This window comes from Rhinolophus hipposideros (assembly GCF_964194185.1).
Source record: "Rhinolophus hipposideros genome assembly, chromosome: 3".
Classification (NCBI taxonomy): domain Eukaryota; kingdom Metazoa; phylum Chordata; class Mammalia; order Chiroptera; family Rhinolophidae; genus Rhinolophus; species Rhinolophus hipposideros.
In genome coordinates, this window is record NC_138049.1 from 13352309 (window position 1) to 13376698 (window position 24390).

The 24390-nt window shown below is 41.2% G+C and overlaps 1 protein-coding gene across 21 annotated transcripts in view; it reads left to right on the forward strand.

Annotated features, from left to right (window-relative positions):
• Window positions 1–12864, forward strand: part of SYNE1 (spectrin repeat containing nuclear envelope protein 1) — a gene marked incomplete at its 5' end in the record, with an annotated part of 420585 nt that extends 407721 nt beyond the window's left edge. For 18 of the 21 annotated variants that reach the window (XM_081044694.1, XM_081044699.1, XM_081044700.1 and 15 more), the window contains 5 exons: window positions 131–259; window positions 1606–1818; window positions 2842–2934; window positions 4305–4363; window positions 11893–12862. In XM_081044694.1, coding sequence (XP_080900820.1) covers window positions 131–259; window positions 1606–1818; window positions 2842–2934; window positions 4305–4363; window positions 11893–12133 — 735 coding nt within the window. In that variant the 3' untranslated portion in view covers window positions 12134–12862. Of the gene's footprint in view, window positions 1–130; window positions 260–1605; window positions 1819–2841; window positions 2935–4304; window positions 4364–11892 lie in introns of all 21 variants that reach the window. The other 3 variants (XM_081044687.1, XM_081044688.1, XM_081044696.1) reach the window with 2 other exon arrangements.
• Between the last annotated feature and the right edge of the window lie 11526 nt (window positions 12865–24390).

Genomic DNA, 24390 nt, shown 5'->3' on the forward strand with positions numbered 1-24390 from the left:
TATATATAATCTTAAAAACAACATATCTTTTCCAATGGTGGCAGTTGTAAAGAATGGGAATTTACGCTGTGAGGGGAAGAAAGGTATATTATTCAAGATGATTTCATGCTCTATTTTTTTTTTGGCCTAGGATTTTCATGAAATGAGTCATGGTTTGCTTCTCATGCTAGAGAACATTGACAGAAGGAAAAATGAAATTGTTCCTATTGATTCTACCCTCGATGCAGAGATACTCCAGGACCATCACAAACAGCTTATGGTAAGATGTGTGAACTCTGGCAGCCTCTGGTTATTTTTGGCAGTGATCCGTTTCATTTACAGAAAATGAATGGAGGTGGTAATAGTTTTTCTTACCTTTTGACTGATAGTCTCTAACTTGCTCTTTCTTTGCTCCTTATCATTTCCAATGTTTTGTGAAGCTAACTTATGAGTAGAAGATGACATCTACTAGCTTTAGCATATGGTTCTAAAGTCATTGCTCAAATGAAAAGTAGAAATCGTAGGTGTTCTTTATCTTAATTAGCTTGTGTTATTAAAACAGGTCTTTGGTGAATTATACTTATCTTTCATTTAAACTACATTTGTTACATGTATGTCCCAAAAGTATATCGGGTGGTTTATAATAAGAGGATATTAAAAAAGAAAGAGAGCTCTAAGGTTTCTTAAGAGGAATTAAGTGTACCAAGTTCAACAGTAACCTTAGCACCAAGTTTTCTGAAAGTGAAGACAAAAAGGTAAATGTGATGAGAGTTAAATCATTTTTATCTGCGAAAAGACAACCCATTCTCAAGGCACAAGAGACTTTTCCTAGCACTAAATTCAAAAGGAAACTTGCAGCATTTCTGTATGAATTCTTATACAAGGAACTTTGGACAACATAACATACAGTGTACTTAAGTGATTTTATAGAGGGTAAAGAAGCATATTTGAGTTCCATTAGTAGAAAATGACTTGCATTTTGTAGCTTTCCATATTTTTAAAATGTTATTTCTTAACATTTAACACTCACTAACCTAACCAACAGAATTGGAAGCTTTTAATTCAGTACCATAAAGATCTTAGAAACTGACAGGAAATAGCTATGCTACTGCATTTTCACTAAACTTTTGACCTGAGACTTTAAGTTGCTCATGACAAATCACCCATGTATCTTTTTAAAAATTTTGAAGAGATATCAGAATATACCTGGACATACTTGAGGTTTGCTGTATTTATGATAATGTTTTACTTTTCTGTTTAAAAGAATATCTTATGTCTCGTTTACATAATACTTTATATTTTAAGTACATTCACATATAGCCACTATTTTGAACCTTTCAGTAATACTGTGGACCAGGTAGGAAGTAGTATCATCATTTTACCAAATGAGAAAACTGAGACCAGAAAGTTTCCTGGGTCTTCTAGAATGTTTTTTTGGTAGAGGCAGGATTAGAACACAGATCCCTGATTCCCGAATGCCATGGACTGCTGCTTCCTTCCTTGTGTGAGCACAGTATTCTGCTCAGGTATAATTGCCCACTAAGTTAAAGGTACGTCATTCTGCATTGTGGAACTCTCTCCAATTACCAAAAGTTCTTAGAAAAATATTTCTTGTTATGTACACAGCAAATAAGGCATGAGCTACTGGAATCCCAACTCAAAGTGGCTTCACTGCAAGACATGTCTTGCCAACTGTTGGTGAATGCTGAAGGCACAGACTGTTTAGAAGCCAAAGAAAAAGTCCATGTGATTGGAAATCGGCTCAAACTTCTCCTGAAGGAGGTCAGTCGTCACATCAAGGAGCTCGAAAGGTTATTAGACATGTCAAGCAGTCAGCAGGTAAGCTCTACACAGACATCATTGTGTAGCATTTCTTACAGGATCTCAGAGAGGTGTCATCTGGACCTGTTTTAGAACGTCTTTGAATATAGTTCTTGTCAGAGTAGAATGTCCACTCTCAGTCACTGCTCTTACAAGTCCTGTCTCAAAATAACAAAGCGACTCATAAACTTTTATAATAGCACACTGTTTTTGATCCTTTTACACCCAAAGACCTCCTATCATTTGTACTGCTCCTTTTATTACTACCACTGTTGTGGCATTTGATTTTACCCTGTTTATTTAAGAATTTACATATTTTCAGTAACATAGCTGACATCACAACCAATCATTGCATATGAGTTTTGTATTCAAATCGTAGGAGGTTGAATTCTCCTGACATAAACAGCAATTAATTCATAGAAAATGTTTTCTGCTCGTTTTTTAATTTTTTTTTTCTAAAATCTACTGCATCATGGTAGTAGTGTTGCTTTTGAGAAATGCATTTGCAAGTACCGAGATGATTGGTCAAACTTCATTCAATTGTGAAGTCCTGTTATGAACACACAAACACATTGTCCTCCTATAAGAATGCAAAAGAACAACCTACTCCAAGTAATAGCGGTGCCAGAAACAGTATAGTTTCTCTGGTGCTAAAATGCAGGCTCCTGAGTGACTACTGTCTTTTGTTTTTAACTTAAATGATTTGATTTCTCTCTGGCTTGAGCAACCTGCCTCCCTCAGGTAAATTTCTTTACTTCCTCCACTTCAACTCAACCACATCCGTGTCCCTAAAAATAATAAAACTACAAGTGACACAGCAATAACAAACCTAGAGTTGTATTTTCCAAAAGGGACAAACTTATATCCAGGAAAGCTCAATACACTAGAAGAATTAGGTTCCATTTTTCTTCTAGTTGTCTGATTCAATTTTTCCCAAGGAAGGGTTTGATTTTTCTGGGGAGTAGATGGAGATGAGATGTGTGTTACAGGGCCTCATGGCTTTGGGCATGGAGTTGTCAAAAGAATCTGTTCCCCATGTAGGATTTGTCTTCCTGGTCTTCTGCTGATGAACTGGACACCTCAGAATCTGTGAGTCCTACGTCAGGAAGAAGCACCCCAAACAGACAGAGAACGGTAACTTTCCACTGGTCATTTTCAATTGGCCCATGGGCGGGAACACTGAGGAGTGACAGTGTTTGTACCTACTAGCATCCACAGGCTCTTCCCCCACACCCTGACAAAGCAGGAGTCCCCAAACAGAAGAGGTGGTCACACAGGGTCAGTCAAGCGCTGTTACCTAAGCCCTGCCACGTGCCTTTCCCATTGCACTCAGGAACAGAAAACAGCAGTTCTGTTTTTTGAAAGAATCAACATGTATGTGGTTGGTATTCAGGGAGACACATTATTTTTCTTGCTCCAAGGGCCATCTCTAGAGTGGTGTTCCCTTGTCCCTTTGGTGGCTCCTCTCTTCAAACCACCACTGCCATCGTCCACCTGAAAAAATAGGCTCCATTTAAAAGGGTGCCTCAGTCAAAGGTAGACAAAACTGTGAGTGTCTCATGAGGCCATTGAATTGATAAGTGGAAGTTCTCAAGCAAAGAATCTCCTGAGTGGTCCTGAAGGTTTTCAGTGACTGCGCTACCCGCAAAATGGCAACAACGTAAGGCGACTCATCCACGGGCCTGTGGGGGCTGCCTCACCGGCACACAGAAAACAAATTTGGCCCCTGCTACCCTCTATACCTTGATTTCTCTGTGTAATTAGAAGCTTGTTTTTTTTTGTTTTGTTATTTTTTTTGTCCAGCTTTATGATTATATTCATTTTTATTATCGTTCTGTTTTCCTTAGTTTTTAGAAGTATTGATTTTATTTGTATTTTTTTTGTGATAAACACTTAAGTTCTATGCTGATAAATGTTATGATACCTTTTTTAGGATTGTTTTTTACTGCATTCACTAGTTTCCTATAGATCCTAGTTTAAGAATGTGAAGGAATACTGGCTTTTCGATTCAAATTTTAGCCTTTATTTAACTTGAGTATTTAACTGGTTGGGTCTTCATCACCCTACAATGAATAATTTCATATAACCATTGTTATTTTATATCTATTAAGAATTATAATACTGTTTCAGTGCTCCAGAAAATGGAAAAAAGATATGGTGTGGCATGGTATATTGAGCTTTATTTTTATTGTGAGTAAATGAGAGATTCTTGGCTACCGTAGAGTCCCTTGTGTTTCTACCATGAAAAGTGGGGGGAAATATGCCCACTGGCGTGTGGACTCTGAACCATAATTTATGTTTCCTCAGTGACTAATAACATAGATACAAATTTATTTCATTTATCCCGCGAAAGAAAAGCCAGTTTCCTTAATTTATGGGTACTGATCCTTTCGTTTGATTTATTTTTCCTTTGCCGCACTTGTAGTTTAATTTTCATCAGTAGCTTGTCCTTATTTGCCTGGACTGAACATCCTTCTTTCTTTACCCCTGTTCATTGCAAACAGCCACGAGGCAAACGTAGTGTCTCACAGCCTGGACCCTCTGTCAACAGTCCACACAGCAGGTACCTTATTCTCCTGGTTTCCACACTGTTCTAGAACTCCAAGAGGATGATGAAAATTGTCCATGATTTTGGTAGGCCCATCTCGGGTCTGCCTCAGGGTAGTTGAGAAGTTACTCATTTCAGTATGCACCCTTTCCTAATAAATTGGAAGAGACTTTCCTAAGTGGAAAGCACAAGTAAATCTCAGAGCGTAAAATATTTGGATCCCACCAAACTTTTGTTTAACAGTACATCGGCCATCTGGTACTTTTGATCACATGGACTTTGTGTGCCCATAGGATTCTATACAACTGAGGGCACAGCCGCTATTTGGGTCATGGCAGACTTTTATCATCCTCTTTCCTTCTAGATTTTACAATAAGGCAGGTAATCAGTGAGTGATTTTACCATTCCCAGATCCCACAAATCTGAATAAAATATACTAACATCCCAGCTTTTTATTTTATTTTCATGTTTTATCCAGATTGTGGGTTTGGGATTCTCAAAATGGCAAGTCCTAATTTGGTATTATTTAAAATTTCTCAGCACCTTCTCTCTTCTGCTTCCCCCACCATTTCTCTTCAGGCAGCACACTCAGTCACTTACCTTCCTGACACTTGGCAAGCTCTTTCACTCTAGAAGCAAGAGCAGCCTGTGCTCCTGCCCGGCCACCTCCGGGGGCCCACTCACCACTGCCATGCTGTGCTTCACGCCTGGCTTCCAGCAGCCCCTCGTTTCTGCAGTTAGCGGTGTTTTGCCTTCTTTGTTGTTGGTGTGATGTCTGTGCAACCCTGCCCCTTCACTAATCAGTTCCTGTTTCCCCAGACAACTGTCTAAAAATGAAAACACTGCCCTCAGAGCTGATTTTTCATTCCAGTCCCAAGCAGTTCACTGTTAAAAGTAGTTTGCCCTGCTGGAAATTTATCACCACTGAGCTGGAATCCTATTCCTGGAAGGAGGGGAGTGGGGTAAGGGAGTGTAGGAGCCACCGTAAACAACCCCTGAGTAATAGGTGTAGTTTTCCAGCTGTGTGCTGAAAGCACTGCCTATTTCCTTTGGTCATTCCCACTCAGCTGAAGTAACGCAGAACATAGTTTGATGTGCTTTCTGGTTTTAAGCTTCCCTTTACTATGTTTTGTTTTGTTTGATTTTTTTCTTTCCCTTTGGTTTGGTTTGAAGACAATTTTTTGGGGGGTGGGGAGGGTTGTTCCATGACAAAATATCAATAATGAAATACGAGTGGAGAAAAACTCATAGGGATTTTTGAAGATAACGATGGACATCTACAGGTGCTCTGATGTTTTTTCAGCCCCTACAAGAAAACAAAATAAGCAATCGTACTATAGACAGATCATTGTTTTATATGGTCTGCCTTCTCCCCATAAATTGTCGATGTACCACGAGCAGACATGAGGAATATTCCCATAGCATTCCTTTTCAGATACCAGAGATCAATTCTTTGGTTAACATAAATGATGGTAATAAGAAGAGGGAAAGGTCTCATGCTGTTATGCACCACCAATCGCAACCACTTTTTGGGTTTCCAAATATTGCACTGGTCTGTTACCCAATTCTTCCAGCAGCCGCACGGGTTTTCTGAAAATGTCAAAGATATTGTTTTTTAAGGCAGTGAGCATTTCAACATGTGTCCTCCTAGGGCTTTGCAGCTGCGACAGCTGCATTCTCACTGTGATGTCCCCAGGCGCCTTTCAGCTCTGCTCTGTCCAGCGCTGTCTGTTAACATCTTTCTGAGCACACAGCACAATGTTTACTCTGCTACTTAGAGGGCTTGGATACAAACGATCTTTGCCTGAATGGCAAACTTCATCAAACACCTTGGCAGACAGGTTGTGGTTGAACATTCCTGGACTCCTTAACTCCTTGGCACCTCTGTTTGGGGTGCACCCAACCCTGACAATGAAATGCAGCGTGCTGGGAAAGAATTCACTTCACTCACAATCCAGGCTGTCACGGTGTTCCCTCATACTGAGACTTGAGACTACCTTGTGTTTGATCTTGCACTGGTCCAGCAAATTTGAAAGGTTATTGCAGAAGCATAAACGGTTTCAAATGTTGACCCCGGCAATCTGCAATAGGAAAATATTAGACACACATTCTTCCTGAGAGAGGAAAGAAGCTGAGTTGGGAGAAACTGGGTATTAATCTGGAGGGAGGGATTCTTTTTGTTGTTTAAAATCAGATATTAATAATATCAGTTGCTTGCTTGCTATATATTTCAGGTTGATATTATGGTCACTGTTCTGTCTTCTTACTTAAGATTCTAAGTCTACATATGGATAGGCCCTGGCCCTGCACAATTAATACAATATGGTTCTTGCCATTCAAAGACTCGAATGTGTTAGAATCTAGACTTGCCCTACATCAATTACAAGAAGCTCCCCAAGACTCCTTAAAATTATAAACATTTGAAAAGAGTCTGTGCAACCACTCACAATAACTATTCATAATTTTTTAGATTAGGTATATTTAAGAAACACGCTTTTTGAAGCAATGTTTATCAGGTCCACCTGGTACTTCTGCTTTCGACTTAAAATTTTCTGGCCTGATCTCCAGTGACTCTTTAAAAGGAAGTGCAGTAGGTTTTATTGCATGTACAGCAGGCTTCACTGTAAACACTAGTCAGTTTCTTGTGAAAAATTTTTTTTCAAATTTTTTTTGCTTCCAGACTCCACTCTGAGGATCGATTTATTGAAAGCATTCAAAGAGCATCAGCCTAAAGCAATCTTGCTTCTACGTTAGGCCAGTCATATAGGGCTGAGGACAGCTATAGGGTAAGGCCCCAATTTGTTGCTTTTATAATATTTGAAGTACGCATTCCCAGTGTTTCCCAAGAACAAGTCAGGCACTTTGGGAAATGTATCACATCTCTGAAGCACTGCTAGTAAATCAGGAATGGTTCCCTGGAAGAAAAGACTAAATCTAGCCAACTCTGAAAAGTAGGAGTAAGCACACCCTTGCTTTAATAATACAGATAATAATAAGTTGCTGACATTTATTCAGCACTTCATGTGTTCTAATCACCATGCCAAGCATTGTATATCTGTCACCTCATTTCACCCTCACAACATCCCCATAACATGGCTAAGTCCCCAGTCTTACAGACAAGGACCTAAAGCATTTGAGGCATGAAGATTTAAGATTTGAACCCAGGTCTACCTGACTGTGGGTGGGTCCCAGCTTTTTAACCACCCTACTCTAGCGAAGGCTGTTAGTGGGTGGAATACTTTAAACAACAATTCCAGGGCTTAGGCTACCACAGGCTGCCTGAGATAGCTGAGGACCAGCCAGAATGTTCATTTTGGAATAAGAGAAGACTGAAACCCAAACGGATTCTGGAAATTTGTCTTCAGAACCACATATCCAGGGAACAAAAACTGTTCACACAAGATCAGGCAACAAGATCACAGACAACCTAGATATTCGCGCACAATAAATCCCTGTTTCTATACTGACAAGTGTTAGCTAACAAGTAACAAAATGAATTTCAAGTTTCTTTTCACTTGTGCCTCAATGATGTATGCACAGAATTAACACATTTTATTGTCCTTCATTGTGTTAAATTTTTCAGATAAGTCGCACTCTATGCACGCAACTCGGCTTCTCACATCTCTTGGTCATACTTTTTTGGTCAGGCTTTTTGTGTGGTGTGTGGTTATACTGCTCTCTCCCTACCGTCTTCCTTCTCCCACAACTGTATGTATTTTAGGAAAGAGGTGAAACAACTCCTGGGCAATTATTTACCCAGAAATTTGAATGAGTGAGGGAAGTGAGAAAGATAATAAAAAATGTTTGCTTATGAGAATAAGCACATTTTTGCTGGGCAGAATTATCTGAAATATCTCAATTGATTAAATTCTTTGAATAAGGTTACACATTTAATTTTTTCTTTATAAAAACAATTTCCATGGCATCTCTTTATGTAATAAGTCCATTGGAGTGTGATGAGTGACTAGTCAGTACATTGTCTTTGACCGTTCCCTTGTCAAATTTCCCAGGACTCTTGAAACTGAGGTGATTTTAGGTCAATAGACACACATTAAAAGTACCTTTTTTACCCTGGTATCATTAACCTGTTGATACTAGAACAGGTTAATCAACATTAACCTGTTGATACTAGAAAACTTGGGGCATGTTGAAACCCTGGTTATTGCACCAAGGGGGTCGCATTTTTCCCAGTAGACAAATTGGTCATTTCCAAGAGCAGTCAACTGCATGGCAGCTCACTAAGCACTCTGTGTTCTCTTCGTCCCTATCCCAGCCCATTACTTCTCCTTGGGTAGGCATTCTTCAACATGAGAAGGCACGTGCTAATTAACTTTTAATAAGGAATGCTCTGATGCTGTTAAATGTGCCATGTCCTTCAACAGACTCTCTTATAACATAGGAACCCATATTCCCATGATGATGACATTTCTACTTGTTCTCAGAAGTCAAAGGGCACCCTGTGTTTTGATCTTGATCTTTGGCTTAATTGTTCAAAGAAGCTAATCATTGACAAACAAGGGCTATTCAGCACTGTCAGTCAGATTGTGTTATCAATTTTATGCATAAATCTACCCAACACTAACGTCCTTAAATGTTTCCTAAAGAGAAGTCAGAAATCTCTCTCATTTTATTTAAATATCAAACAGTGAAGAAACCTGGAGCTCCCTTTCGTGCGCCTGTTATAACTCATCCAGTGACAGGTGGTGAGTGTTGTTTGCCAGGGAATAGGGTAAAGGAAAGAGAAAGATACTGTGAAGGAAATTCAACCCGGAGTTCATGGGCAACTAGCCCATCATTTTTAAGTCACTTTAAGGCAAACCGTTGAGTTCATAACCCATCAGGACCCCAACGATTTTAGGATATCAATGCCCCCCTCCTCTTTGCAAATGAGAAACTGGAGGCCAGACCAGAGACACTAAATTACTTGCCCGAGACTGTGCAGCTGTCTCAAAACAAAATGCCCACTTGTCCATGGCCTGCACTGAGGATCTGTGCAACACTGTGAAGCCTTCTGATTAAAGACATTTCTTTTCCACATGAGGAAACCACTCACTTCCAAATATTTTAGGATACAAGTATTATCTTCTTTGCTTCTACATGTGAGATATCTGTGATATAATATGCCCTGGGTGACCTTCATTCATGTCACCAAACAAAAAATGTTCTGGAGTGTATGGTAGGCAGGCACTTTGGAACCCTGACTGTCCACTAGATCTCTTCCTTTAATTGTGGGATTTGGGGCGAGTCATTTACCTTCTCTATAGAGTCTCTGTTCTGAAAGTTAAAATCCCAGGGTTAAATCTTAATGTTGCCACTTGCAAGCTTATGTATAATGTGGACTGGTTACTTCACCCCTCAGTCTCTTTTGCATCTTCTACAGAATGAAGGTCATAAGCACACTGGGGACTATTGTGGGGATTACATGCGAGAACCCAAGATAAATGCAAAGTGTGTTGCCTAGTAATTAGAAGAACAAATGTTAACTAAGCGATTCATCTAGGAGATGGCTTATATACTCTCTAAGGCCTCCTCTCAACACGAATATTTTATAATTAGGTATCTCAAGAAGTTCCCATTTTACCCTTCCACTAATAAGTATGTGATGTACTCTCTTATGCTCTACTCTATGTTACGAAATAGACAACTCTTCCTGGTCAGCTCATTACAGAGTAACTCCTGGGTCTTAGCATGAGGGCAGTTAATCGCTTTCACCACTAGATGGTGATTGAAGTCCTGTGGCCTCTCAATTGGTAGACTATTTACACAGACTAATTACTAGATGTAAAATGTATAAAACATGGAATTTCCAAATTGGAAGACCATCTAACTTTAAAGGGTTGAAGAAAAGATTGGCACTTATAGTTGAAGTGACTTTTTTAATGTTATACAGTCATTACCGTATTTCCCCGAAAATAAGATCTAGCCAGACTGTCAGCTCTAATGCATCTATTGGAGCAAAAATTAATATAAGACCCAGTATATATTATATTATACTATACTATACTATACTATACTATATTATATTACATTATATTATACTATATTAAAGACCCGGTCTTATTTTACTATAATATACTGCAGTAAAAAAGACCAGGTCTTATATTAATTTTTGCTCCGAAAGTCACATTAGAGCTGATGGTCAGAGTAGGTCTTATTTTCGGGGAATCATGGTAGTTGTGGCTTCAGAAAAGAAACAGTCCCAACTTCGGCCAGTGATTTGTTTTGTTTTTTTCATTACACTGTAAGAACTGTACTAGAAACACAGTGTGATACATGGATGCTTGGGGCTTCCAGAGGACCAGTCTGTTTATCTTCCATATTTCTTTTATGGTGTTAATAAAAGAGTTTGAGTGGTCCAGCTGGAAACTTAATGTTTTCTTATGAAAAAAACGTACAGAGTGACCAATACGGTTTTCATACCTTCCTGTTTCTCCAATGCCCTTAACCCTAGTGATATTACTACCTTCAGGGAATTTGTACTATGGTGGGGGAATGTGTCTCATTGGTACAACTATTCTTTTCACTACTGCAATATTTTGTGTGTGTGTGTGTGTGTGTGTGTGCACAAAATGCCTCTTGTAAATAACATATCTTTCTTCATCTTTTCCCCTGGTAACCAAACAAAACATTAAAGGATGCTCACAAAGAGAAAACCATGACACCCCACCCAGAACCTACTTTCATATTCAATATTTCATAGGCAGCCTTTCTTATGAAACCTGAAATCCATGCTTAATCTCTTATGCACAGTTTAGTAGATAGGAAGATAAACATAGATGGGAACACTTGAAACTCTGAGTAGAAGGAGCCTACAAGGTGACAATATGTCCTCCCCATAAAAGGAGTATCTGTTTCCCAATGTCACAGAGCTAATGAAAGACAGGATCAGCCCAGAATCTGTGTCATTCAACACCAGTGTTCTGTACACTGACCCCACTGCCTTTCTTGTTCATACAGCCTTGAAACCCACTAATGTCAGGGCCACATGCTGACGCAGTGCAAGATGAAACCAGGGTATACTCGAAGGTTAAGCTTAATGTGTCTGTGCAAAAGAACTGCGGCTGTCTTATCCTTGCTGCATGGATTTTGGCACATCTGGGATGACTAGATGGGATACTTCATATGATTCTGACAGCAGCTAACTTTGCCTAACCATGCTCCTGCTAGTCTTAAGCCAAAGATGAACTGTATCAAACATCCACATCTTAATTATCCCGGATCTATTTAATTTATGTGGTAAAAAAGGTATAGAGCAGTTATCTTTTTTGATGGAAAATATTTTACCAAATTAAGGGGTAGAATTTGAACCCAATTAGTTACCTTTAATTGACTGGCTGAATGTTAATTTTTCATCCATACGGTCTCCAAACAACTCTTCACTGGGTGGTGGGGAGATGACCTGGGCAAGCTGTGGAAGTCTGGCAGCTAAAGTCCAGGTTGGGTTGTGTTTGGCATGGTCCTTTAGCTTCCAGGAAGGTGAGAGAGCTAAAAGCAGCACCCGTCTAACATTTGAGATATTTGAGTTCTGTCAATTCTTCTCTCAGGTCCATAAAAGGTGGCTCCGATTCCTCCCTTTCTGAGGCTCGGCCAGCTCGGTCCGGCCGGGCTTTCCTCTTCCGAGTGCTCCGAGCGGCTCTTCCACTTCAGCTTCTCCTGCTGCTCCTCATCGGGCTCGCCTGCCTTGTACCCATGTCAGAGGAAGACTACAGCTGTGCCCTCTCCAACAATTTTGCCCGGTCATTCCACCCCATGCTCAGATACACAAATGGCCCTCCTCCCCTCTGAGCGAAGCAGATGTTATCTGCAGCAGCACTGGAAGCCTAAGGATTTGGCCAAAAGCAATCCCAAACTAGCAAAAAGAGGACTCGAATCTTGGCAAATGCCCTCAGTGTGGCAGCTTTAGCTGTCCTCCACGTCCCATGTATGCAAATATGGCTTCAGAAGCAGATGATAAATAATGCCAGGAAGAGAGCAAATAGAAGACAGAAGGTTTGGAGGAAATATTGCTTGAAACTCTGAGCCTCAGTACAAAAGAGACTAAGGAGCTGCAAAGTTTCCTGGACACGCGAAGCCTGGGCCTTTGGTCCATTCTATGCACATCTGGGCAGCTTGCCCATGGTGCTGCTCCATCCATTCAATAAATGACGCTACCTGAGCGCCATGTTAGTATCAAGCAATGTACCAATCAACCAGTACTCAAGAGATTTTAGAACCTTGTAACATACAATTTTTAAGAGCTTATTGGCAGCTTCCTTTTTACCTTGTTTTCCTTTGGGGCATGATAGTCTAATCTTTGCTTTAGAAGCACAAGCTGTAAATTTGAAAGGCACTTTTTTTTTTAAAGTATAAAGAAAAACTGGATGCCTGGATGTAATAAGATCATAAAAGGCTTTATGTGACAAAAAAAAAGTTGAATGTTATAGTAAAAAGAAGATATTTATGTATGTACAGTTTGCTAAAGCCAACTTTTGTTTGTATTGATTTCTTTGCATTTATTAGAGATACTATAAAATATTTTGTCTGTGCTTTTCTTTTCCTCCCCTAAAGAAATTACTCTAAATTTCCCTATTAAGCAGGCACTTATCAGAATGTAACCTAAATTATCTTTTCTGCAGAATGAATGAAACTGAAACGTAAGTACATTTGAAAGAAAAAGGGTGATTAGAGTTAGTGCCTAGTTAGACCCAGAGAACTCTAGACGATTCCTCTCTCTCTCCTCCTTCCACAGCCAGTCTATCTCCTCAACTCTTGTTTCCCACCATCTTGCATACTCTCCTTTTCTTTCTATTCCCTTTACACAATTGGAAGCACCTCCTCTGATCTCCCGACTGAGGCCCCTCCCAAAGGTACACAGCAGCCATATGAATTTTCTTAAAACACTCTTTTGTTCAGCTCCCTCCTTTGTTCCAAAACTGTCTATTGTTTTTCATTGTCTACCAGAAGAAACACAATTTGAATCTAGCATTCAAGTCCACTTACTGTAAGATGTGATTCTGCCTCTCCGATCTTGCCAACTTATGAAACTGTTTGGTGCTCATGGCAATCTAATCCGTTATTTAATCATTAGAGGGGGAGGATTTATATAAAACCCAGGTTTCAGGCTTCTCTTGAAAATAGAAAGTTTTGGTGGCTGGGGCACATATTTCTGACTGACAGTAATTGCTGGAACGATGTAGCTGCTGTTTCCTGAACTGTAGGCAGAGACAGTTTTCACATCTGCCTTTATATCCTATCAACCTCTCTTATTGCCTGTACTAGCCTGATTGCTGTAGGTATTTAATTGACAAGTCCTGCTGTAAATTAGAATTTAAAGCACACTGAGGTACTCACAACTAACTGAAACTGCATTCTTTAGTTTCCGTGATGCTCGTAGTCTTAGCACCTTCTCTTGAGTCCTGAGGTTTTCCGATTCCTGGACTCACTGTGGACATTCTAATTCAGTCTCTGGGGGTACGGCCTGGGCACTTGCATCTTCCACAGATGCCTGAGGTGGTTTTAGTCCTACTCACTGTTGAAAAGCACCACTCTGTACCTTCTTAGCTCCGTCTTTTTGTTCTCACTATTCCTTTCCTCCCTCACAAGACTTGGCTCACAAGCCACCTCCTCCTAGAAGACTTTCCTGGTCCCTGTAGAACTGTATTTAAGACTTCCTTCTTCTGAATTTTCCTCAGGTGGTATTTCTATCATACTTATTCAGCTTTATACTTGTCAGGTTATTCCTCTCTTATTTCCCCTGGAATCCCACACAAGAGACAGATTCGAGTTTTGTTCTTTTCTAAAGAACACAAACCTGTGCAAACCTTCTTACTACCACCCTATCAAGCTTCTGGAAGACTGTGAGCAGGGGTGGAGATTGGAGTTGCAGGGTTCCCTGCGCCCTTATCTGAAATGGGTAACTCTTCAGGCCTCGCTCTTCCCTCGCTTCCCTCCACATACCTGGAAATCATGATCTTGCTTTGAGAGCAGTCAGGCCCTTCAAGAGACTTGTGTTGCTACTGTTAGGGAACTCACGCAATGAGACTTTAGTCACGTGAAATGCTAGAGACTTCAGATCCATTTCTTCTCCACATTGCAATCAGCTGGCACCTCCCCTCCCTGAGGAATCAAATGTTAAGTGCGACTAAGAAAAAAAAATTAGTTTTGAGTAAGAAAAATCTTAACATTGAGTCCCATTTGTGCCTTTCTAAAAATCCCCCCTGAACACCCATTGAGATGTATGACATGCATTTCTATTAAATTTTTCGAAGACTTAGAAAAAGAGAACATTGGAAGACAACAGAAGTAGGAGGCCCCAGTGAGTGTCAGCATTGAAGCCATGAGATGATGTCTTTCCCCAGATGATAATGTGACCAGTCTACCAAAGACCAAGGCAGCCACAGATGAAACTAGGATTTCTGCCCAGAGCCCTCACAACCCTATATGCCCACTGAGGGAAAGACAGGGTCATAATGGGAGAATTCTCATCTGTGCCAGCAGCAACCCTGGCAACGGGGGGGTGGGGGGGAGAGAGAGAGAGAGAGAGAGAGAGAGAGAGATTATGTTCAACAAAGGCTTCGTGGACAAAGTGGGGCTTTGAAAGAACATTAAGGGGATAAATGGACGCTGATGGCTGTTAAAGAGGCTCTCGTTTCTGGAGTAGTACTGTCCGGAGCCCTGCTGCCATCTGCACGTAGAGATTGATGTCCCAAGAGATTAGGGGATGGGGAGGGCAAAAAGATGATCAACTGACCAGAAATGGTAGGATTAATAACATTTGTGTAATGAGACTTCACAAGCAAACAAGAAATGTTAGCAAAGGTGAGGAAAGAAAAGAATCCATACAGCTAAGAATGAGAAATAAATGATGAGATACCAAAATTAGTGACTTAAGAAGAAATCTTACAAGGAGTGGAAGATTTGAGGAAAACTCTGCCTGGGAAGGGAGCAGGAATGTTGCCTCCTAGAAAATAGGGTGGCAGCAACTTCCCTGATTTGTGTCAGAAGTGAGAAGAGACACCTTCAAAAGGCTTGGATGGGAAACTCAGTGAGCTGAGGACTGAGATTTACTGTAAAAGGCAGGCTGGGGGAGAATTGATTTGCAACCTATGCCCGGGGCCAATTATTAAGAAATTGAATCTACAATGTTTTATTCGCAAGCCACATAAGAGCTCATAAAGCAAAGAAAGAGGTAGCGAGCTGATTTATGAAAGCTGATCATGGCCAGGACAGCAGGGTCTCAAGGAGCTGGTCTGGATGGGCCTGAGAGCAACCCCAACAGTGGGTCCTCTGCCCCCTGCCCACCAATCCCCAGCACCATCACCAAACATAGTCATGGGGAGTTGTGCAGAAATGAAACATTCTGAGTAAGCATGTGTGCTGAATAGGTCCAGAAACACTGGGGCAGAGCGGCATCTGTTCACACGAAAAGTATTTACTGAATGCCCACTACAGGGCAGAAACTGCTCCAAACTGCTCGGGAGTCAAGTCTCAGCGAAGACCTCATCACTCCTTGTTGAATTACCTGTTAAAAACATTCCTCCCTGGGTCTTTGACAGACTGAAAAATCCGTAGTTTCCTCCACCAAACTTGGGATAAAGGCAAATGAGACTAGAGCAGAACCAAATAGAAATAATTTCTAATTTAGGCGAGAAAAGGGAGATTAAGTCTATTAGTTCTGTCATAATTTTCTGTCAGCAAATTTCCTTTCTTTCTTCTTTGTCACCTGGTTTATATTATAGTGGGATGCATTTTTGAAGAGCATTGATGTTAGTCTGTGGAAATGGAGGCCGGTGGAATGGTTTACAAGCATAGAGGCAATTTTCAGCTTAGTCATATGCAGCACCAACACGTTAATTTGGGTGATGAGAGGAGGTGTTTTACCAAGAGTGGTCATTTCAATTTTAGATTTAATAACATATTGTGGTAATTGTGGCTTATTGTCATACCTGAAGTAACCCAGAAACAGTGAAACAAAAGGAATGACTTTTATTCATCAGTTCCTGGCTTCTCACTCACTAACTTCTCCCTCAGGATTTTAAAATATCCACCAGGAATCCATTTGGGAATACCACAGAGGGGTCTCAATTTAGGGGAGACCCCTCATTCAGATGAGGAAATGAAAGAATTGGGTGAATTGGGGCTATTTCCTACAGCTTCTGCTAAGCAGCCTTCCCTGCAGGGCAGCCGAGGGCTTAAACGAAAGGTGAATCCTGTTCCAGTTTGTAGGGAAGATGGCGGGAACCGGATGTATGCATTTGAACTCTGTGGTGAGGAAGGAGCAGGTTGGAAGGCTAAGGAAGTTGGAAAGTTGTAACACATGCTGTAGCACATGCTGAACGATGAGGAGCATTTTATCTGGAAAGCCAAGGAAGCCAGTTGGGACTTGGACATAAATCTTTGTAAAATATAAAGGTCACAGTAAAATGAATCAGCCTTGCAATTTTTTTAACCTGTTACCTAATACAGGAGCATAACTGAATTTGAAAACCCCAGTTATACTCGTACAATACCCAAGATATGGAAGCAACCAAGGTGACCATCGATAGACAATGGAATAACGAAGAGTGGTACATATATATATAGTGGAATATTACTAGGCCATAAAAAAATGAACTCTTAGCATTTTCAACAACATGGATGGACATAGAGGGTATTATGCTAAGTGAAATGTGACACACAGAGAGAGAAAAATACCATATGATCTTATACGTGGAATCTAAAAATCAAAATAAATTAACAAACAAATCAGAAATAGACTGGTAGATGCAGGGAACAAGCTGATGGTTGCCAGAAGGAAGGGGGGTTGAGGAGTGGGGTGAAAAAGATGAAGGGATTAAGAAGTATAAATTGTTAGGTACACAATAATCATGGGGATGTAAATAATAGCATAAGGAATATAGTTAATAATATTGTAATAACTATGTATGGTGTCAGAAGGGTAATAGACTAGTCAGGAGAATCACTTCATAAATTACAGAAATGTCTAACCACTATGCTGTACACCTAAAGTTAATATAATATTTGAATGTCAACTATAATTGAAAGATTTTAAGGGCGGGGGAAGGTGAAAGAATAAGAGGTTCAGTTTTCTGGGTATAAAACAAATAAGTCAAGGGGATGTAATGTACAGTATAGGGAATATAGTCAATAATATTGTGATAGCATGGTACAGTGTCAGATGGCTACTGGACTTACCATGATGATCACTTCTTTAGGTCTAAATGTTGAATAACTATGGTACATACCTGAAAATAATATAATATTATATTAGCTTTGGTTTTTGCAATTGTAACCTTTTAAACTGCAATTACTTCTGCACCAACCTAATGTGTTAGCTATATTTTAATGGAAATCTTTAAAAAAAAATAAAAATAAAATTACCATATGATCCAGCAAAAAAAAAAGGGGGAGGGGGAGAAGAAAAGAAAAATCCCTATTACAGCAGAAGGAATTCCTTTGTAAGCTATGCCACAGATGACTGCCTTTGATGCCGTAGGTGGTGGAGAAGCAATCCCAATCTCCAGGTTGAATAGTAGTATCATGGCCTCGTAGCTGTGCATTTCAGGCCCAGCCTAAATCCTGCCATATATTCATGAGGAAGTTGCTGGGCTTAGAGAGTGAAGCTGCCACCCAGCTGCCAACACCGAGGACAGTTCCAGGCCGTTACCCCCAGCCCCAAACCACCCAGTATAGCTCACCTCCCTCCCCCACACTGCACCTTCCTGTGGGATGTACAGGTTAACTGGAAAGCAAGAGATGCGTCCTGCTCCGAGGCAGTCTCCAGGCCAGTGGTGTTCCCGGTGCAGTCGGATCAACAGCATCGGTGTCCCCTGGAAAACCTGACAGGACCATACCACTCTGGGCTCTAGGGCTGGGCTTCCGGGCTACCACTTGCTCCGGATTTCTGCATCTTGGGACACTTGAACTCTCCCCAGCAGATAACGGTGAGCCATCTGAGCGATTTGCCCAAACTCCCCCACCGACTTGTAATGTCAGCTTCATCAAATACTAAGTTTCCATATAAATTTGGATTTTTATTCTGGACTTTGTCCTGTGCTGTTGATCTCTTTTCCCACTGCTGTCCATTCAGAACAGTATATAGTATAACTGATTATAATAATGTGTATATGTACATTATTATATATAACTATAATAAGACAAAAAATAATATAAATATGGATATGTATTATAACTACTATTAATGTACTAGTATGATATACTAATTACTTTGTTATAAGTTTTAATACATCTAAGACAAACCCCATTTCTTTCTCTTTTTATATGTGTCAATTTTAAAGGCATATTGTTTTAAAAAAATCAACCATTTGACTTACAAAAGATTCTCTTGTGTTCTAAAGAAAAATTAGCAGTTTCCTACCTCCTACTCATTAGCCTCCCAATTTGATGTTTCTTTTCTGTGCCTTTTGATTTTCTTATTCAAACAGCATACACATATATTTTTTTAAAAATTTAGATCTATTTTTATCATTCTGTGACTGGCATTTTTTACTTAACAATATTCCACAGACATAATACATATGTTCACATTTTTACTGCATTGCAAAGCTCAATATCTTTTTTTCAACAGTTGTTTTCTTCCAGGTTTTCGCTATTAAACAATGTTGCAAAACATTGGCATGGATATGTGTGCTTATCTTTGTATAGTACTGCATTTATTTCCCTCAAATGCGTCGTTCAGGGTGGGATTACTGAATCAAAAAGGTATGTATATTCCTAATTGCAATAAATTCTACCAGACTATTTTCTGAAAAGTTGTAGTAATTTACAACCTCCCCACCCCACCCCCCAGTGGAGGACATAACCCTTTTCCTCAGACCTTCCCTCAATCTAGAGTTTGTTTCCAAATTAAGGGAATTATTCCCAAACCATTAATGTGCAAATTCTGTACATTAGACTCTCTCAGGGAACTTTTTAAAAGGTAGGTAGAAGCCCAGACCTCACCCCAAACCAGGTAAATTATGGTCTCTAGAGATCAGCATTTTTTTGAAGTTCTCTAAGTGACCCCTGTGTTCAGACAAATTCGGGAAGGCTGGACTAGATGTTATCAGTTTCTAAAATATGGCTCAACTGAGGGCAACAGTGGCTCTTTGTCTTTTAAATTTGCATTTCCATGACCAGTTTACATTTATATTGTTCCATTTGTACTACCTCTGTATGAAGTCTGTTTTATCCTCTTTTTTACTGTTTTTTTTGCTTTGTTTTGTTTTTTTCACTTTTTTATACTATGTCTAAGGAACTCTTGGCATATAAGAAAAATTAATGCTGTTTATCATTTGTCATCACTTTATATAGTTCCTTTAGTGACACAGAAATTTCTGTGTCATCAAATCTGATAGGTTCTCTTTCCTTTATAGATCCTAGCCAGTCTCTATTAAGAAAACCTTTTTTACCCCATGATTATGCAAATGGTTGTATTTTCTTCTACTAGATCTATAATTAATCTGGAATCACTTTCGTCGTTGATGTAAAGGAAGGAACTACTTTGACATTTTCCAAATAAATAGACAACTGTGCCCATGCCAGTTAAGGAACAAGACAGGGCTCCCCCTTTCATTACTAGTAGTTCTTAGCAATGTTCATGTCAGTCAGCAGGGTCGTGGCTGAATAAAGTATAGTACATACACAGCATGTACTACAATACAACATTTTTTAAAAATGAAATCAATCTATATTTATTGGGGAGACATCTATCACATATTCTTAAATTTAAAAAAATAGAGAATAGTTTCTATAACACGCTCCCATTTTTGTAGGGAAAAAAATCCCATATTAATTGCATAAGGCAAGGAAAAAGTTGAGAGAGAGAGAGAGATAACACTTAAGGCTTAAACATTATAAATAGAGTAATGAGGAGGGAGAGAGAAACAATTTTAAATACACTTCAATTGTGACAAGGCACATGATTTTTTTTTTTGAAGATCCATATTGCTGTCCTAATAATGATAATTTTAAAAGACAAAGAAAAGGGTACTTCTTGCATAAAGAGGTATTTGATTTGCTTTTTAGTTAAAAAAAAATTTGGTATGCCCAAAATAAATGGTGATGGGTCTTTTACGAAAGAAAGGAATCCTAATAGCCGACTGTAGGTGGCCATCCTGAATTAATTGTTGGTTCCAGGTCATACGAGCAAAGGTGGGGCAGAGTCCCTGTTTCTGGTCAGGAGGCTCCCTGACTGGGGTACTTGCTGAATCCTGGGAGAAGAACTGTCCTGGAAAGACATCGCCAAGTGAGATTCATTTGTTCAAGGGAAACTTGAACTTCCTAAACTACCACCGTCCTCCAAAAGTGCATAGGCCGGACACTGACGGGATTGGCAGGGACGCCAAAGGCACTCAGAAGTCACTGACGGCTTCTGCGCGTGCCTTTCCTCTCAGGTGCAGGCACCACAGATTTACCCTGTTCTGCTTTTTCCTTGATATCTGCTCCTACTCAACAATCTCCCTCCAGACTCTGCCCTTGGGCTTTGCGTGGGGCTCAGTCCCTTCCCTCCCCCACTCCCCACAGAGTCTGCTGATCTGAATGGGAAACTGATAGGGAAAAGGGGTCTCTAGACATTTATATAGACTCCTGTTGTTCACATCTTATTAGAGATGCATTGCCTATAGCAGACACTCCTGAGCCAAAACGTCCGGGCTCAACCCGGCAGCTCAGCCACTTCCTGAATGTATAACCTGAGCAAGTTACTTAACCTTTCTGTTCCTCAGTTTCCTCCTCTGTAAAATGGACCATTGGGACCTGCTGCCAGGGGTTGTTATGAAACTTAAATACATCAATGCATGTGCTGTAGATGCAAGACAAGTACTAGGGGACAACTACGCTAACCATTGTATTGTTGTTCCCTCGAGTTTCAGATGGATTTCAGAAGTGGCTGCTGGGAAGAGCTTTCCAGACCTTCTTCCCACACTCAAAAGCTGGGGAACTTTTCTGGAAGGAGAAAGGCTCTTATGATCTTGAAAGCCGTACTGGTAGCTCTGGAATCAGCCAGCAAGAATGGAGGTGTGTCTCCCACGTGTGAGCATGTCCAGGCGCCCCCCACTGCCCTTTCCAGTTGGGATCCCCTCAAAGCCTCACTCGCTCTCTTCTTAGCTGGGGGGTGGGGTGGGGGTGGGGTGGGGATGGGGTGGAGGTGGGGGTGGGCTGGGGTGGGGTGGGGGTGGGGTGGGGGTGGGGCTGGACTTGTGGCCTGATGACGCTTGGCAAAGGTCACAAACTACCGCCTATGGCTTGTTTCTGTAGGCCCTTGACCTAAGAGGGGATTTTATACTTTTAAAGGGTTGTAAAACAAAAACAGACAAATGAAAAATGTTTGCAGGCTACTTTCAGTACGATACTTGCTCTGTGGCCCTTTACAGAAAAAGATAGAGCGAGATCGAGCTGCCCAAGACAAACACCACCAGTGGCAGAGCCGCACCAGGTCTGACTTTGGGGCCTTTCGGATTCCCTTCTCCTGACAAGACTCCTCAGAATGGCAACCCCACTGGGTCAGCTCAGCACTTGATCAAGTCCCCCATACTTCAATCTGGCTGCCATTTGTGGTTCTTCTCCCTGAAAACACTGCTGTACCTTCCGTGAAGAAGTCTTTCTTTTTACCCCCTCAAGATTTTTTGTTGGATTTTGTTGGGGGCAGGAAGGAGCCAGGACTTTAATATTTGTCTTTGGAATGGAAATGGTGTCTCCCCTCATAAGTCATAGGCATTGAGGGTTCTGCAAATCCTTTGGCCTCTCAGAGATCGCGTTATTTCCTATTGGAGTCACCTGCCGGGTCAGTCCTTGCTGTTCCTTCAGCTTCAGGTGCTGACATCAGGAAGGCAAGGGTTCTGACCCCTCTGCAGAGCTCCTTTCTCAGGGCTCGGTACCTCCCTTGGCAAAGAGAGCACACACAAGGCTTTCCAGAGCTCAGCAGGAATGGGAAGTATAGGGCCAGGATGGTGACATCGTTTGGCAGGTGATAAAACCTTGTTTGTTCAGGGTTTTGAATCTTTTTTATTAGCTTGATGAGGATGTGGCACCCTTTCCCCCGGGGGCTTCATCCAGCAATCTCTTCTCTTTGGTGGCTTTTGTGGTACACCCCACGGGTGTCAGGGACCTACACACCTGTGGCAGCTGCGGAGAACTTGTGTCTCCAGTATCACAGGGGATGGGGGCCTGGGGACTAGGAGAACTCACCTGTCAGAGTATGCTTACTCTCCTGGAAATGGGACACGAGAAATTTGAAAGGGTCAGGCTCATTCCCTCTCCTTGCCACAAGACTAGTTTCTTGTTTTACTAATGAAAGAATACTATTCATAAGATAGAAAAGGGCATCTATGTTTTTCTTTCTGCCTCTATGCAATGATAGAAAGTAAATGAAAAATCTCCCATTGTTTTAAGTTCTCTGACATAGCCTTTGCATTGTTTTCTTGAACCTTAGGCCAAAGCTTAGCTTTTTCCATAGGAGGAAGTCTGGAACCCCCTTGGGTTTTGTCCTTTTGAGATCCAGGTCTGTCTACTTCCTGGACCAGGTTTCTCATGCTCCTGGGCGCGAAGCATCTAGCCACCTCAGTTTGACAGCGTCAGCCTTCCCTTCATTTTGAAAGAGGTACTTCCCTGGCTGTAGTTGAAACCCAGAAACCCTTCTGTACCTGGTGTGCTTGAGGGCCTGGGATGGCACGCAAAGAAGCCCCAGACACAGTGACAGGATCCCTCCTGCTCTCCCTCCCTTTACTTTCCCTGCTCCTCTCCAGCCTGGGGTCTGGGGCCCTGGGTATTGACACACGCTCTTTCAGGGGTATTTACAACTTAAACTTCACTGGGCCTGAGGTGAACTCAATAATTCAATCAGCCCATAAAAATGTTTGCCAGCTCACAAACCTTTCATTGGCCTTTCCCACAATTATTGATTTTTCAATAAAAAGGAATCTGATGACAGTTACAGTGCTGAAGAAAGATCTAGGAGTGCACTGGATCTGGAAATTTCCCCAGATAACTGTCTGTCCTGTGGCCTCTGGGTCACTGGCCTTCGGCAAAGGGCCCAGAATTGGCCACTTTGGAGTGCCTTCCTCTGCTCTTAGCCGGCCTGGCCACTGAGGTTTTACCACCCAGTTTTGAAATCTCTTCTGAAAATGTTTGCCCGAATGCTTCCTTGTTCCAGTTCTCCCCACACACATACACACACACATTCATCTGGTTAGAATGAAAGCTGCTATTTTGTCATGTCTACACAGATATCAAGTGTGTTGGCTTTGGGCCCTGGTCCTGTTCCTGGACCATGAGGTAGGAGTTGGATTCGTGGTCGATGGAGGAAGTGAAGCTGGCCCAGGTGCTGTCACCTCTGAAACAGGCCCTGCCGCTAGTGAGGGGGCCATTACCCGAGACTTCAAGGTCCCATGTCATCATCTAAAAACAGAGCTCCTGCTGATGCCAAGGTACAGAGGAGAATCACCCCTCAGTTCACCCACCACTCCTGGCAGTAATCAGGGTCAAGAAAGGTGCCTGGTATGGCCTCAGAAACCAAAAAACCAAAAGCACTGGCACCAAGTGCCAGGGATGATAGCAGAAGAAGTGCTTCTCAAGCTTTCCTTCCCAAGGGACACCCACTAGGAAGAGAGAAACACTTTTCTCCAGAACCTGAAGGCCACAGCATTAAGCGCCCTACCCACAGTGCCATTATTTCTTTGTAGAGTCATCTTTTGCCTTAAAAGGTCATATAACTTTTTCTTTCTTCTCATAAAATGTGAAATCTTGTTTACATACACTTTCTCTGGTCTGGAGTAAAATTTCATCTGTACTCTGTGACTTTAAGTAACCCCCAGGAAACTCAAACCCCAGTTTAAGAAGTGCCCATCATATTCAGAATTAGGAATAACCCGATGTCTGCCACTCACAAGATTTCTGATTCTGGGAACCTGATTTAACTGTGTTAATCCTCAGTCCTTGTTTGTAAAATAAGGATAATAGTAGACGTACCCTCATATCATAGCTGTAAGGATTACCTGGAAAAATGTGTATACAGCTAGTACCTGGCATGGTGAAGCAGCAATAAATGGTACTCTTGTGTGTATGTG